Source organism: Betta splendens, chromosome 16 (genome assembly GCF_900634795.4).
Source record: "Betta splendens chromosome 16, fBetSpl5.4, whole genome shotgun sequence".
Taxonomy (NCBI): Eukaryota; Metazoa; Chordata; class Actinopteri; order Anabantiformes; family Osphronemidae; genus Betta; species Betta splendens.
The window spans coordinates 9,444,603-9,462,771 of record NC_040896.2 but is presented as its reverse complement, the minus strand read 5'-3'; the positions used below and the strand labels follow the sequence as shown (position 1 = coordinate 9,462,771).

The window sequence follows — 18,169 nt, the reverse complement described above, 5'->3', positions numbered from 1 at the left end:
GTGTGTGTTGCTTTGTGCATTTTAACCGTGCTTACATCTGAGCCCTCACACTTTGAGGTTCCAGTCATTCGTGACATATTTGCAGCCACTAAATGTGACATCTACCACCTGGCTACTGTCACCCAGTGATAAAATACTTTCCTGCAAAGATGGCGCTCGTCCTACTTTCCAGAAACGACCAGTTCTGGGCTTTGAGCAAAGCTAATACCTGATCTACACGCGTCTCCAGATGGGAATAGGCCCAGAACGGTGGGTTTAAGCCTGCATGCATATTAACCAATACATCAAACTTCTTTTGCGCCTTCACTGTCAGAATGTGCAATAATCCTATTTCTAACCTCCTCAGAGCGATGGGTTCACTATCCCAGAGCACCAGAGCTTGTGAATACAAAATCCTTTTTGTAAAGTTGGCATTCATCTCCACTTGTACATAACTGTGGACAGAATCGGGCAGAATGTAACCTGACGTGAATATCATCCAAGCATGTGAGGGGTTAATTCTACCTAAAAAAATAGCATTAAATCCCTGCAAGTCCTAATATAGAAACAACAACAAATAAATAAATGATAGCTGAGAATAATTTGAATTGTCTTTTGTGGTTAAATATTTTCAGCTCAATTAAATTTTATTATCTACTATTATTGACTTTCATTGTAAATGATCATTTTATTTTCTCATTCATGTGCTTGGAAAAGTAAAAGCAGTTAAAACATCTTTCACAGCTGCATAAAGGGTGAAGTACAACTTTAAAACAATGTCAGTATCCAATACGCCAAAACCTTTGTATTGTTTTATATAATTGTATAAGTGGCAAATCCTTGTGCTGTGGAATTGTTTTTTTTTTATCTCTGAAATAGCACAAAGCAGCAGAAGGGTTTCAAAAAGGTGAACGATTTCCCACTCCAGCGAGACCACCCACTGAAGAGCACCTGAGCGTGAACTGTGCGACACAAGCTGCCCACGAAGACACAAACCGCCGCGTTCGTGCAGAGAATCAAGTGAAGTAGATTAATTCACTGCATGAATCATAATTCCAACTGCCATCCACATACTGGAGGCAGGATTACGGCGTTAAGTCTGTGTACATATAGAAATGATCTTTGACAAAGCCCCATAGAGTTTATGTGCATGAATGTCCTCACACACAGGAATCATAAACTCAGACTCAGAAATATTATAATAAAAATGTTCACTGTATACAGAGAACTCTGATATGTTCGTCTTCTTTCACTAGATACACAGTTTTAATAGTGGCTTATGATACAGTGTGTGAACTCGAGTTGTTCAGGGAGAGATTGGGAGGAAGATCCGTGTCACCTCGGCACTAAGATGCTGAAGGCGCGCTGGGAACACGGGGAGTCCGAGCGCAGGCCCCCCCTCCTCAGACACAGCCAAGCGTGACTGCCTCAGGTGGAGATTGTGAGCCGCCTCCTACATCCCAGGGCGATCTCACCTTGTGTGCAGCTCGGAGTAACACCAATACTGATAAAGAAGAGGGGGGTGCAGTCAGCTGGGACATGGACACACTCAACAACCAAGTTGAAGATAGAATTGAAAAAGAAAGACAGGAAACGAGGTGAGTCTGAGCTGGTGCTGGACAAAAAAATCATTGTTGCACTAAATTATATATCATTGCTGCAGCAGCATCGTCTAGACACATCCTCTGTGATTGACGCCTCTGCAGAAGCCGTGGGCTCCATTACACGAACAGGAACCAAAGGACAGCAGCTGCGACCCCAGCCCTCGACGTCCGCCGCCTGGACGGGCGCCTCCGAACCTCTGCACGCGTTCCCGCTCACAGGCCCCGACCCGTTAGCTAATCGTATTATGCTAAATACGACGAACCTGATCAATTAGCGCCTTCAACGGGGATCAAGATAATGCGTGTGCGTACATGGGCATTAGCCGGCGTGCAGCACTGTGCCTGGAGGTGCGCTGCTTCACATGCGGAACCTGCAGCCGACAGTGATGAAGATGTTAAGCCAATAATTTACCTGAGCCGCTGACGAGACGAGGAGCGTTCCCGGGGGAAGGCGTGAGAACGATAAATAATTGCGCTTCCCCCGGCTACAAGGGGGAGATTTCATTCACTATTTATCATGATCACTTGATTACTGCGAGTAGGCTTCCTAACCTGCCCCGCAATCACCGCGCTGCTTTATATGCTCCTAATTAATGGTCACTGTAGTATCACTAAAAACACACACTCAATTACATGTGGAATTAAAAGCCTTGGCAGAATGTTGTGTATCAGCCTGCAGACGTTAATCAGCTAAAACCGAATGCAATTGAACCAGACTTGGTCTCTCAGACTAAATTGGGTATTTTCCATATTGTTGTCTGGCTGCATGCGTGGAGATATTAGATTCTTCTTGACCCAAAATCCACTTTGACTGAACTCCGTCAGTTGTCTTGGTTCTGGCTTGTTTGTTCCCCAGTCCCTCGTTCAGACCCGTCTGCCTGACACTGTTTTGATGTGTGTGGAGTGAGGGACGTCATATTGCACCTTTCACACCCGGCTTTTTGTACACAAACAATACACGGACCGACTTACAACGGAGACACACACACACACACACACACACACACACACACACACACACACACACACACACACACACACACACACACACACACACACACACACACACACACACACACACACACACACACACACAGAGCGATTATCTCCTGAGCTCGTGTTTAGAGGGGCCGCCGCCCAAACCAATTTAGCAGGGTGTTGCTTTGAATAAAAAGCATTCGCCACTGACACCGTCTGAATCCAAAACACCTTGGCAGCATGGTGTGTGTTTACACTTAGAAGGCGAACGCTACAAATTAAAAATGTATGTTTATCTGCTTCTGTTCAGCTTTTGCACAACAATAGGCGAGACTCCTGGCAAAACTTTAGTTTCATCACTTTGGGTATTTTTGATCCAAACGTTATTATTTTGTTTTCTACAACTCATTAACTTACTCTGATTTAGCTAAAAAGCTGCAATTTTTTATGTAAATTTGGAAGCAAACAACATAATTTAAGTTTTTTTCCCCCACAGTGACTGCAAATCAACATAATCTGTTGTATCACCAAGTCTTTCAGGCCCTTCAGATACAAATCAGCCACCAGTCCCACCAGGCACAGACTCTTTATTTCCAGGAAGACATTGATCGCAGCCAAAGCCACCAGGATCGATACTTCCACTGTTAAAAGCCAGCTCATTGACCCCTTAAATAAGGCTGCACTATACTTACTGAGGCATTAATGGGGCCTCTTTTACGAAATCACATTCCTTTGTCTTCCAGGGCTGAAAACACCCAAAACTAATCCCAGTCTTTAGGGAAAAAAGTAAAAGTCCTTTTGGTCAACATTTTTTGTCTTTGATGTCAATCAAAAGTAAATTTTAGAAACGGGTTCCTTTTTTTAATGCCTTTCGTTCTAAGGCGAGTAGAGTCTCATTCCTCCTCCTTTAATTGCAGATGGACAGAGAGAATCAGTGAAGCTGTAAATAGGGCCTGGATGCCACAAGGCTGACATCGTTAAGCAAAGCCTAATGATCCCCTACATTTGATTCGTTGGCCTCTTTCATGTCATTTCTAACTGACATGACTTGACTGAAAAACCCAAATGCCATCATTCCCTCAACAGGTCGTCTATTGAAGCTCAGCTGGGCTTGAACCAACGCTCTCTCCGACTGGGTCCCAATTATTAATGCAAGATCGTCACTGACGCCTAAAAAAAGGCTAGAAAAAGAAAAGGCCTCGTGTTTGTCTTGTGGCTTAAAAACACAATTCGCGTTCTTAATCGTGTAGTAATTGAGGCAGCCACAGAAACGTGTCCTCAGCGAGAGAGTTGTTAGCAGACTGTGCCAGACCCAAACAAAGTAAATAAGCCGCACACTCCGGCGAATATAATATCTGAGCACGCTATAATGCAAGACGTGTGAAGGTGCTGTTTATGAGATGCTGTTCTTACCCGCTGCCTCTTAATTCTATAATAACCTGAGTGGAGGGAAGTGCAGTTATTTTAACTCTGCACAAATGCGATTAGTTGTTTCAGTGCGGAGCAGGAAGGGGGTTTGAGAAGGAAGGGGTTCTTGGAGCTTAAGGCCTGGACGACAGAGCAGCAGGTTAGTGGGGGAACGTGATCATCCACTTTGACCCGAGGAAATGACATTTCCACCAAGACCACGTTCTGGCTCTTCAGCAAAAGGAGGAGAAAAGAAGGAAAGAGGTGAAAAGGCAGCGGCACTGACACACAGGCGGCGGAGGCAGATGCTTGCTGTATGTGGGATTTGTTGGGTTTAGTTGTGTGAGGTTTTAAACCTTACTTTGTAAAGTGCCTTGAAATAACTTTGTTGTGATTTGGCGCTATATAAATAAAATTGAATTGAATTGAATTGAAGGACCCGAACACGCAGGTACGAGTTCAAACCCGTTTACGCAAACCAGGCTCATTTATTGTGCATTGCTTCAGTTTAAAGCTGCAGCAGCTAAAAGAAGCGAGTGGATATGATGAAGAGCCGCAATAAGCGTAGACTCTCACATTAGCACGTCCAGCTTCACGCTAAGCTACGTGATCATTTAAAAGGCTCCTGACTCTATAATAACTCGACAAAACACATGCGTGTTATTTTTAACTTAGCAATTAAACATTGTGCTTAGTCAGCATCATCTCCATTTCCACTCCCCCCCACCACCACATGCTAACCATACATCTCCTATTTCATCCAGACTTCATTTTCCCATCTTCTTCGCCTCTCAGCGCAGCTTATGTAAGAGGCAGCTGGTGTCGGTGTGATGGGGGATGGAGTGTCAGATAACGCGCTGTACACTCGCCGTGGCAGGGGAGTATTTGCCGTCTCTCCCTAAAGCATGACTGAAAGGCGACGCTGTCCGTGCGCGCGTGCGCTGATAAATATGAGCACTCAAATGACTGAGCTTGAGATTTATTTAAAGTGACTGCGCTGTGAAGGAGGAAAAACACCTGGCGTAAATCTATCAATACTCCAACTTCCCCTCTTCACTGTGATGTAGGTCACAGCGGGAAGAATGAGCGATGGAGCATCTCTGTTGCAGGTAATAATAAATACCGCAGACAGATACACATGTTGGAGCAGTGTATCTGTGAACAAATGTCCCTCTGTAAAATGATGGAGCGGAAATCCCTTCAAGGAGCCGCTGCGAAATGTCAGAAATGAAACCGCGGGGAGACACGAATTCGCAAAGGATGTATGAAATCCGGCCTCACAACTCGGCAACAACGAGCAGCGAGAAACAAGGGAAGGCAAAACACAGCTTCACCCGGATGATGAAAGCAGGTGTAATTGCGCTCAGGTGCTTTTGGAGCATAACCTACTCAGACTGCGTCGTGTTGCTGTTGGTGAAACAGGGGCAGACAATCAGTGCTGCACAGCACCGCTGCATAGGGCCTGACAGCTGACATTTGGAAGACGGCATGGCCCGAGGCCAACGCACGTCCCCGGTTCGCCCCCGGCACGTCCAAGCCACGTCCCCGGCACGCCTGAAAACCAGGTCAAACTCCGGTAGGAGGGGACGCTCGCAGAAGGCAGCTGGCATCAGGCTCGAATAATCAAAAGGACATGTTTTCTATCATTCTTTGTGCAGCACGAATTCAATTAGTGCCAAGGAGAGATGCTCGAAGTGAGGTGTTGTAACCCAGGTTGTGCATTAGTAGGTGGGCACCACAAGAACAACCCAGTGATCCTCAACGGCCAACGGCTGTCAGGCGGATTCAGCGAGGCAAAGTTCAGGCAGGTTCAGGCAAGAAATACATTTGGTTGGAGTGTGTGACACACAGCACGTCTCACCATGTGTTATAATTACAACACAGCCCAGGGGTGGGTGTCTAGTACAATTTCAAAATAATGGCTTAGATTTTTAAATATATTTTACTTATTATTAATAATAGTAAACATCTCAGTTCAGCACATTTTGAATTGAGCGCAGAAAAAAAAAAATGTGACCAAAGTATGAAGCCCTTATCCGTTCATCTTGGGATTGATTCTCATCATATAGTGGTCAACATGTGGGATTAATATCTTTTTGCTATGCATGATTTCCTCACGCAGCCAAGTAAAGGTCAGATCACTCTGCTCCTGTTTTTAATGCAGGCGGCACGCAGCAAAGCGACATGACAACCGAGCTCCCCGCAGCACTTAATGATGCGACTTAATGACGCCGTCGCAGAGAGAAAAACATCCAGAAGGAGAAAGAGAAACAACTTCATCATCTGAGAGGAATTCACAATTTACTGCCTTTTCGTCAACGTGAGGCGAGATATTTATATTGTCTGCGCGAGCACTCTCCTGTGTTATGACCCAAAATAAAATCATATTTGCAGAGAGAAGTGGGTCGCTCAAATTAGAGAAGAAACAACACGGACGGAGGCAACGACTGCTTCCCCTGGAACAGATACGGAAAATAATACTGGACCATAAAAGCAATAAGGTTTGGGAACTTCATTAGAGCTAAAAACTAAACAGTGGACAGTCACATCAACGTGAGCTCTGAGCTCTAAAAGATCTCGATCTTTGACGTGGAATTAAAATATACACAGACTGCATTTCATGAAACAGATGCCTTGATATCAACAGCTGTGTATAATTCACCAGGCTTGTTTATACAATGACTTTGTTCATTTGCTTGATGGGTCTTCACCAAATAAAATAATGTTCATAATGCGACTGCGCCCACTGATTGTAGTGTGAGACTCCTGGTCTGCGTCTGCCTGCAGCAGGTAAACAAACATAAATCTGTCTGGCTCTTTCCATTCAGCTTCACGGCCCTTTGTCATCGTTCACCCGTCTTCTAGTATCTGGGTTTCTATTTCCCTCCTCTTCCTCTGCTAATACTCTGCCTCTGAACTCTCTATGGGCAGAAATAGTCTGTCACGAGTAGAGTCCAGGCCCTCATCCCATCAAAAACGGAATAAATATATATCACGCGTATCCAAAATATCAATAAGTTCCTATGAGCACATTATGAACTGCTTCACGACAGATCAGTTCTCGATTCCTGGATTCCAGAGTTCGAGTCAGTCTTTCACTGTTTATCTGTATGAATAAATCATGTGCATGTGCTCCACCCGTCTCTCATATTCCTGGGGCTGACAGCTGTCCGTCACCTGCTGCTGCAGAGGAAAACTGTGCTCGGCTGACGGATCGGCCAAACAACCGGCGGTCTGTGGGATAAACCTGTCTTAAATCCAGACCTTTTAGCGGGTTTCATCCGCTTGCATTAAATACTGGGACTGAGTCAAGGATTCTGTCACAATGCACAAAACCTGATGCCACATAGTGGGAGATAAGCTGTGGTTAATGTAATCGGCTGCTTGACAGATTACATCTTTCTGGAGTTTGGTTGAAACAGTGTGACTCTGTCCAGCTCTCTGTTTGGAGCCACACTCCTCCTCCCACCCCCCACCCCCCTCCTGTTCCCCGTCAGCATATGAACACACGTCTCGGCTTCCTCACCTCCGCCGATCCTCTCCCTCCCTCCATCTCATGTTTCCTCTCGCTGATGAGCATATGAACACACGTCTTTCTTCTCTGCCGGCTGCTGCCTTCCTCCTTCCTGCTGCTTCAGCTCAGCCCACAGGCAATTTTCACACGGGGCTGATTGAATTCCTTCCCTCCCCCTCAGCCCCTTTATTCCCCTCACTGCTCTCTGTTCTCGCTAAGGGAAAGCGGGTGAAACAACAAAGTGTCATTACAACACTAGTATGAATCTAAATGGACGTGGACAGATGAAACAGAGACACACGCACGCACGCAAACACAGGTACTGAGGTCATCATGCAATTACATACATCTGCCCACCTGCTTTAAGAAACCAATTATCACAGCAGGTCTCGATATTTAGTGAATAACTTATTGAAACTGCAAACGCTACATGTGTGGAATAACTCCGTTTTTTTGGGTCCAGTGCTAAACCTTTCAGAGCTCACCATCTCTCCTCTGCTGCAGTTTCCCACAGCTCCTTCTCTTCCTGCAGTGACCCCACATCTTCCTGGCTTCCTACACCCAGCTGTGCTTTTCTACCGGCCTCCTCAGTAACAGTCACCTGTAATGTTACATTAGTGGTCTTCACTATACTAATAACTTACAAATGGCCTAATAGCCACACGGCACCTTTTAGTCGGAGGACTTTAACAATATTCATGAACTATGTCATGAACGATGCCAGTTGGTTTCTGGTGGTTGTTATGGCAACAAAAAAGTTCAAATGCTGGGGAGAGAATCACCAAATTTAACTATATAAAATATTGATGAGGATTCGGATGGATTTTAGACTTTGTATAGAGAAGTGATGAGAACTGTTTAAGCCATAGGGAACGAAGATGCGACACCTACAGAAGCCTAACACTGACCTCTGGCTACGACTGAGCAGTTAGTGACTAAAGAGCCACAAAAGAAGCCGCGGCAACAGCGACCGGAGGAGTTTGAAGGAGACGTTTAACCTGGAGACTGCCCCCATAAACTAACCACAATCTTTCTGGACACGCATGCAAACCCACTCAGAACAACAGGAGGTTTTTAATGGTCAGGTGCTGCTCCAGCTCTGCTCTAAGCGTCTGGCAAGCTGCATCCCACAAGGAGCCATAATCATCGCCCGCTCCCCCAGCAATCATTTACAGCTGCACCAGCTGCCCAATATCCCCTGGACAAACTGGACCCACAATCTCCTAATAGTCTCCAACACTGTATCGTGAGTGATTTAAGTCTCTGCAGCTGCGACAGACCTTCAATCTGTCGGTTTTATCATCGGCAAGGTACAGAGTCAGAGGAGCAGTCCCTAATGGGGGAAGCGGGGAGAGGCGATCGGGAAGCTATAAATCTGGCTCAGGCACCGCTCACAAGCGAGGCGTGTGATGGATAACTGGGTGCTCGTACGTCCGTCAGCAAACTGCAGGCGTGTGCGTCGTCCCGACCGCATGACTCAAATGTAGAAGGATGCAGAAGTGTAAACGAAGGAGGAAGGAAGCGCGAGAAGCACTGAGCAACAGAGATGGATGAGATCACTAATCACATAAACTGAGCTTTAAAGGCAGATTTCTCAGATTCACTTCACAGACTCATTCAGCTGATATCCGCGCAAAGATAAGAGCAAAAACACACACACACACACACACACACACACACACACACACACACACACACACACACACACACACACACACACACACACACACACACACACACACACACACACACACACACACACACACACACACACACACACACACACACACACACACACACACACACACACACACACAATCAGCGTCATATATGGAAATCGTCATGGATCAGTGAATAAAACAGGACATTTCCTTCACACCGTTAATAGCATGCAAATGTGCAATAATGGATTCAAGCATTCTGCTCCAGCAATATATTCATATTTCACTCATCCCGCAGTGGTGGACAATTTTAGGCTGCTCTCCCCTCAGCTCGCTCGGCCTTCAAATCAATGTCCATTAACCCGACTCGAGTGTTCATATGTCACCGGATCCTCTCTCCATAAATTCTGCCCGGCACCAAGTGCAGCATCTGGGGCTGCGGGCGTTCGAAGCCCACGCTGCGTCGGCTGCAGGCGTGGGCTCATTACGGCCACACGCTGACCTCCGGCGCTCGCTCACAACGACCTGGGCCGTCACGGGCCATTTTCAGAACCTTTGTGTATCAAGCCAAGGTTTACAGAGGATTCATGCTTTCTGGCAGCGCTGCGCTTCACACTCATTAAGTTTCACAGCCTCACACCTGAACGCCGCTCGGCGTCACCACAGGCTTCACAGCGCGACCGTGGCCTCTTCAAGGGCATAATGACAACAGTCACTCACGTTTTGACAGTTACTGCTACAGCTACTACTTCCTTCAAAAACAATGTGCCACATTACTCCTTTTACCAGAGTTTTTTTAATCACAGCACTGAGCACTGTGTTTGCTCTGTAAAGTACAGGGGAAAAGGACTTGGATGCAGGACACGAAGAGTCAAACACAAGAACCTGCAATTTGAAAAAGCAGCATGAAATCATTTTACGCAGGCGCTTCAGTGACACGTTACCCCCCCCCCACACACACACACACACACTCTCGCAGGCAGCTTGTTCATCATCCAGACTGCAGGGCTTGTTGGGGATAAAGCAAAGCGGCCCATCTCAGCGGAGGAGGGGCAAAGCAGACATCTATTAATCTTACCTCCTCTCCTGTCAGGTAGTACGCTGACAGCAAGCCGCCGACGTACCGGATGTTCACCTCAAAGAGCGACGCCTCGCCGTTCTGTTGGACCAAAAGAGAGAGAGAGATCAGGACTGTCAAATGTTGTATTCAGCAAAAGGTCTGAGGTAAAGCAGACGGGCACAGAATGGGCCCAGAAGAAATAGAAGAGGCTGCTTTAACTATAAAATGTGAAGAATCAAAACACAAGCAAACCAAAGGCTCTGGGTCGAACCAACTGATACTGCAGCAGGTCTACGTCTCACTCTGGAGCTCAGTACACCCTCATTTACTGTATGCAGAATCCTTTATCAGCGTCATTCTCGATTATATCTGTGGTGAGAACAGGGTACTATTTTTTTTTTTTAGGTACAGCGTGATGAGGTCCCTAAACCTCATCACAAACCTGTGTAAAAAAAAAACGTACGAAAAAGCAAAGGCAGACTTTTATTTCTTCGACTAGAATTCAGGCCTGGGCGGCGACTCAGTATCATCAGGCCTTGAGCGATAGCAGCCGAGCTCAACCGATGCCTGAAGCCCGTCACCACGGCGGAAGCGAAATTTCTCACAACCAACGTGCCTGATTGCTTTTAATCTTCACATGACGACAGCTTTGTACTTTGTAACCCCCAAAGTACAGAACAATCAGATGAAAAGTAACTTTAATATTTACCTGTGTTTGGTTTTCATTCTATGATCTTTGTAGTTTGCAGTGAATCGCCATGACAACAGCTGATGCATTTGCCAGGAGACTGAGTGACAAGACTACAAACCTCTGATTGATTAGTGTTATTATCCTCAATTAAGAAGACATGGCGCATACTGTACTGTACATATCAGGTCGCTGTAAGACAAGGATGACAACAGGCCCACGAACCAGCAGAGGAGAAAAATCTGAATCACTGTTTACGGCTGATCGACACTGACCGCTGTGGGAATTAACCTTAGTTTCTCTCCAACAACCAAGTTCCCATGCACTCCTGCTAAGCTTCCCTCTGTTGGGGTTTTTCCTCTCCAGTGAAATAAATGACTTGAGCCAGACTCCAGTCAGAGCCACGCAATCATTTCCCAGCGCTCCGTCGTCTCTGTGCCTCAGAGTCTCTTACAACACCAGCAACGTTGATTAACGAGGAGTACGTTTTCTGACTGAAGTTACATTTAATCAATTCCCTCTGTCTGCTTTGAAATGTCATCTGTTGCTCCTCTTCGTTTACTCAGGAGCTTAAGATTAAAAGTTTTCATTGGCACAGTGAAGCAAAGCTAAGCTAATAGTTCTGCAGCTCAAAGGGAACTTCCATTACTGTATTACTGGCTGTCATAAGACCTACACATCATGATGGAGTATGTGAGCCCTTCAAACTGTCCTTTGTAGAAAAGTAGTTTGTCTTAGTTCATAGAAACGTTCTCAGCTGTTAAATATTATATGTTCCCAAGTGTTGCATGAAAACTTCAGGTCTCTCATTCTGAGACTGCACGAAAGTTGAGGCGTCTGTTTGCCAACATTCTGCGTTTGTTCCACTTGCTTTTCCAAATCGAATCTGAAATAAAAGGTAACGCTGCATGTGCTTGAATATGTCACCATAATTACGCGCGCTGAAGGTTGACTGGTATTTACTGACTTAGAGACCCATTGAGAAGGAAATTGCCATCTCGAGTGTGAATGATAAGGAAACTGTAATTGGGTGCCAGCGAGGGCAAGTAGATCCACTCTGAGCAACGGCATAGAGATGGGGAATTACTGGCATCTGTTCAATGCTACCATTTATCTGAGTATACATCTTCTACACTTGACCCTATTTAGTCTTATTACTGCTTAAAATCAATGGGTAATTGGCACCAATAGTCATTACCTATTTGTCAATCTAAATTTTTAAATCCCTTTAAAAAGGTAGCAGCTTTACATTTTACATCACAGCTTCACAGCTTTTGGATCATTATTATAGCTTACATGTGTAATTCTTAGTGACTAAGATCACTGTTCACCTTTTTCAGCTTAGATTGTAATTAGATGAAACAGAAATGAGGAGCTCCACTTTTTACCAACAGCCACGATGTGTCTCCCACAGAAAACAAGTATGACATGATTTCTACTTCTAACAGCAGAGGCCGGCGGCCCCGATGTCTGCACACTGTGGACATCGCCTCGGACGAAGCGCTTCTGGTCACGGCGCCGAGCAGAGCCGTCCTGCCAGCATCGAAATGAGACGGCCCCATTTACTAATGGTGGTACAATGGCTGTGATTAGGGGGGGTGTCAATTTATCACCAGAGATTGAAGCACTCAGCAAGATTGGCAGCAGGTACAGCGAGGGAGGACATGTAATGCTGACAAAGGTTTTGATAGTCGGACCTACCTTCAAACCCAGTCAATAAATCACTCACCAACTCCTTTACAAACTCGTTTTCACCGTTTGGAAGAGCCAGCGTTTGGATATAAAATACGCCTGCAGACGCAGCTTCTAATAAAGAGAGTTTGTGTTGATGTTTATATTTAAATCTGGATGTGTCGAGCAAATTGTTTCAGCAAAAACGGAGCAACTTTACATGTTTCAACCTCTGAATCAGGAGAAAGACGGAAACCCTGAGGCTCAAAGCGTACACTGAACAATAAAACTCACATCAACATAAATCACATCAAACTGTGAGTTAACAAAACGTTTAAAACATCAGAGGCGCCTGAAAGGTTTTATTTATGTGAACGAAAGCAATCTGTGCATTTAATTTAACTATAGAGGTGAAGTTGAATAAAAGCAGAACAGACTAATTCATAAATGGCTTTTTTCCAGCGCAGCATTTAAATACGCTCAAATCAGAAGTAAATTGCTTTGTTTTTAATAATCATCCACGGTTGGTTCTTTATCAAAACAGAGTAGTTAAGAAAAAAGTCTAGCAAAGCTATTAAGCCTGTGCACTTGTGCAATTAATAGGACCAACAGTGACCTAGCAGCAAACAAAAGAAGGACGTGCATCCATTATTTCATTTGTTTTAACCATGAGTTCAGTTCGTCAGGACCCGAGGTAGAACAAATATTTCCCTTTTGCTAAAAGCTTAAATTGGTTTTCATGATTGGGAGAAAAGACAATTACCAAAAATGTCAACATAAATCCATCAGTTTCATCTGTGGACGACCTGTTTGGACGTTTCCCCCACTTGATATTGTATGTGACTGAGCCGCTTCAGTGCAGCTTTGCACATCCAAAGCTGCACTCAAGCTTCATAACACAACGACAACTTTAACGGTTGGAAGGACAAAAAAAAACACAAAAACACAAAAAGCAGCGGCAGCTTCTACTTTTCCCACCTCCTGGTTGTCTGTGCTCGAGCCGAGGACCTAATTAGGCGACAATGCGAGGCTGTCGCCATGAACTCAGATGAAACTCTGCCTCCAGTTCCACCGTCTATCTTCATCTCTCAAACTACTGCAGTGGAAAGTGAAACAACAGACGATTACTCAATGGCACGAGAGGATGCGCGTTGCATTTAACACCATCCGGTTTATTATGGTGGTTCTTTAACGGCTTAACTGTACATCTCCAGCTCCATCAAAGCCTCTCTAAAGCTAAATCTGCAAACAAACAGGGAACAGGAAAAACGAGGGGAAATATAACACGTGTATGTTAAGGTAGACCTGAAGCAGTTTGGTGTTAGTGATAAAGAGGCCTCACTGCTGCTGTGGCAAAGACCACAGGAGGACACATTACCTGCAGCAACAGGTTTCATTGGAGCCCACTGCAGCTCATGGCGCGAGGCTGATTAGTCTAAAAATAAGGAAAACGCTAGCAATCACTTAGAGACAGAAACATCGCCAGGCCCCACAGGCTCCTGGGCCCTCCGTCAACGCCGTATCTGACACGCGCAGGCAGAAGAATGAGCATGCGCCGTGTTCTACACAGCAACACTGCGATTCAGGAGGAGTCAAAGTGGGAACGATAACGTCATAATGAGCGTAATGACTCATTTGCTGCTCTGCTGTCGCGGTGTGTAGGTACCGGGCGGCGGCGCAGCAGCGGCGCGGCCCAGGCCGTCGCCTCATCAAATGCTAATGTGTGGCACCGCCGCGGTGCACGGTTAAGCTAGCTACTACGTTTCAAAGCCAAATTAGACGAGTGTGAGAGGGAAAAACAACGCCACGAGTTCAGGATCGATTTTAGGCAGATGATGGCCTCCCCCCTCCACAGCCGGCGACTCACACTCACTGGCTGTGGTTTAACGTAACACTGCCAATTAACGTGGAGAAATCATGAAAGGGACCAATTAGAAGGCGCGCCTCTAATCTGTCAGCCTCGCACGCTGCACACGCTCGGAGCTGCTCGCCGTCCGTGCAGAAACCCGCGAATCTCCATCTCTTCCATCCTTTTCATTCTGTGCGTTCAGCATCGACGGTCTTCACCAGCGTCCAAGCGGCGAGAGCAGTCTGGGACTTTAGCATTAGCGAATGTCAAGGGTCCTCGTGTGAGAAGCAAACAACACCCTCACGGATCAGAGTTGAGTCGGACGACAGCGACCGAGCTGTAAAACGCATGCGATGAGTTTGTGTTTCAAACAGCTGGCTTTAAATAGAGGCACAGATCCCTGTCATATCACTGTTTATGTATATTTACATTTCCAGGATGACGTTAGACTATTAAGAGGGACTGGAGTAATAAATTGAAAGGCTTTTTATAACAGACATCCATCATAACAAAATACTGGCAGCATATTCCAAGAGACTGATGTTTCCAATTTATAAAATTACTCAGTGCAGAGCTGTTCTTTGAACCCACCCTAATGACACATAAAGCAAATAATTAAACTAATCAAAAAGAGTTCATGTTGCCTTGAGTGATAAGCTCCTTTTAATTTTTCAGCAACAATCGACACATCAGGGACTCGTGTCTGTTTCTGCAGCCTTTGTTCCTCCGTTTGAAATTTCAAGCGACTGTTTCAGATTTTTCCAGCGAGATATTTTGCTCCTGACAGACATTAGACGGCAGCGCTATCAGCTGCGATACATCGCCCTGTTTTTTTACTTGACTGCGCCGTTCTTATTATATTCCCATGATGCGGTTTTATAAGCTGGGGGTAGATGCTTCAGTGAATACTTATTCCCATTTCACATCAATAAACCCTGATTAAATGGTCGGAGCGTCGAGGCGTTCGGCTGAATCTCATCAGGTATGATTTACAATTTCTCTCCCCTTTAATAACACATATCTTGTATAATACTGTAATTAATCACCAGCTTCTATCGCTCACTGTAATCATACAGTATTAGCATGTAAACAGACAGAATGCAATCCATACCATCAACATCACCACGAGATTGCAAATTAACGGGCCGGTGAATAATTAATTGAATATCGCCGGGGTGATAAAATATTGCTGAGTTTCATCCCAGCCCATCGTCTGCTTTCCACGGCCCTCGTCGATCTGGGTCCGTCTATTTTCAGAGCTCGTCTTTGAGCATCAGCCCTTTTCTGCTCACGTTCATCAACAGAAAAAGGCACATGAGAGCGGTGGAGACGCACAGACCTCTGCTTTCCCGCAGGGTGTAGCAGCTCCCCGCCGAGGCCTTTGTGATAATACTCTGGTCTTGTGTGACTTTGTTACGCTTTCATTGAGCCATTATTATTCACCCCCCACAGTCGGTGCTCTCTCCTTTCCAGTGAGTTTGTCTGTGTGTGTGTGTGTGTGTGTGTGTGTGTGTGTGTGTGTGTGTGTGTGTGTGTGTAGCCCTTGTATTTGGCCTGGCTGACTGAGACGCATCCTTCATGTCTCAGCAGCAGTGACTGCCTGCTCCCACACGGCGGGAGAGGCGCTGCCTCGTGCTCCTCCATATTCAAACCCATATCTGCATAACTGGACGGATTCATGCATCGGTTGTGTTTCAACATGATGAGTGAATTGTAAAAATGTGTTTTTATTAGACGCCTGTGAAGCATGTCCCCAGAGCCCAAAGTCAGTGATTGTAATCAACCTTTTAACAAGTGCACGGTAAAAGAAAAATTACCCCACTTTGTCCTGCACTTGGTGTTTTTAGGTTTGTGCAACAAACGGTCGATAAAAAAAACTTTTATCTGGATGTTTTCCATAACGCCAGACAGCAATATTGGCAAAATGTGAAAGTAGCAATGCTTCAACAGAGCTTCCCAACAAAACCACATCGTTCAGGCAGAAGTGCAGGACCTGGCGAGGAAATCTAGGAGCGAGGAAACGCTAGTTGGAAACCGCGACGACCAGCTGTTTCTTCACTGACGGCATTTTTCTCGTGCGCTGCTCTTTTTTTCCTGCAGAACGAGTCCAATTAAGTTTGTCGGCAGCGTTTTGGTGCCGTTACTTTGGCCGCTGCCGTTTTTATTATCTGTGCGAGGCCGAAGCAACTGGATGATGCAGCAGCAGCAATTAAAAGAAATGATGCAAGACTGTTGTTTCGTGTTAAAACTTCAGTCATGCATTTTTAAGCAGCAGCACCAGTTTATTGGAGCAGGGGCCGTGTCTGTTTATACTGGACCCAATCAGCACACATCGTCTTCAGATACACAATTCAGCGGCTGTGTTTTTCTTTCTTCTAGTGAAAATTATACTCTAGCTACTGTATCATCATGGGCGATAAGTGCTTTCATACTTGTACCACATTTATCAGTACAAAAGCTTCAAACAGCAACGTTGGCATCTCGTGTAAAACTGTTGACTGATATATTTGAATGATGACTACATGCAAATCTGAGCCAATGAATCGGAGCCAAACCCGTCCGCTGTAGTGGCCAGAATCCCACGTCAGCGTTTGCACAGCACAAATGAGTCCGCAGGGACAAAGTTCATGAATCATACAAAACCTGCTGGTGAAGATCCGTAATGATGGATCACCACAGCAAAGTGTCCTTTGCCCTCCAACATCCTGAGAGCCCGGTTCAGCCGGCTCAGCCCGACCCGAGCTCTGGGCCACGGCGGCCTCATCGGTGCACCTTCCAGCACAGAGAACCACGCGGCTCCTGCTCGGCCGGCTTCGTGACTGGGTCGGGCCTCGTTTGGTGCTGACGGGTTCAGAGGAGGTCAGAGAACTGCTCTGAACAATAACCAGCACGTTACCAGCTGATGTCACTTCATCTGCTTCTCAAACGCAGCAGATGAAGCAAAGAGACACCTGAGTTATAAAACCTTCATCAGGACAATCCAGAAAATCAGTGCTGCTTAAAATCCTGTGTTACACTGTTCACACGCGTCGCCTGCAAACTCACGGTGATTTGATGAAGTTCGTCTCCCAGGGCGAGTATCTCACCAAACTTTGCCTCGTGAGTGAAAAGGATCTATCTGAACTGGCAGTGCAGACGCGTCGTGGCCTCTGGGCTCAGCTTCCCTTTAAGGTTGAACAGATCAACAACAACGAGCAGCGTGTCTGCGCTCATTTTACAAAAAAAGGAACCGTCTCTATCAGTATCGTAGCTGCTACGATGCCAGAGCGAGCGCTATTCTCAATCTAAATACTTCAGGACGCTACAAAGATGATTTGATGTAATGAAATTGAGACCTCAAGCTAATGTAGACTCAAGCTGACAGACGATGCTTCAAGGAATTCTCCTCCGTCCTCGGATGTTTCAGGGAGACGTGGCTCCGAATAAGTACAACTTTTACCTCAAATTTAAGAAAATGCATCAACATCCTGCTTTTTCCTTCACGTATTTCTGTAGACAGTCTCTGCGCTATTTGCTGAGTGGATCCCTGCGCAGGGGTCGGAACACCACTCGCTCCCCTCCAAACTCACACCACAGAGATGCATTTAGTCACTTCACCACACTGCCACAATAATCCACCCTCAGGCTCATTCAGCTTCTCCTCTCAACGCGTCATGTTTCTGTTAGACTCCTGAACTCGCTGACACGCTACTGAAATAACGTCAGGGCCCATCCGCTCCCAATCGCCTGTCTCTCTGTCACGCACTCTGCCCCATTCA

At 45.8% G+C, this 18,169-nt stretch overlaps 1 protein-coding gene across 2 annotated transcripts in view; it reads right to left on the bottom strand.

Annotated features, from left to right (window-relative positions):
- The window catches only part of LOC114843717 (mannosyl-oligosaccharide 1,2-alpha-mannosidase IA), a 120,822-nt gene that overhangs the window by 28,399 nt on the left and 74,254 nt on the right, over positions 1-18,169 (bottom strand). For both annotated transcript variants that reach the window (XM_055503019.1, XM_029130530.3), the window contains exon 4: positions 10,222-10,302. In XM_055503019.1, coding sequence (XP_055358994.1) covers positions 10,222-10,302 — 81 coding nt within the window. The remainder of the gene's footprint in view (positions 1-10,221; positions 10,303-18,169) is intronic.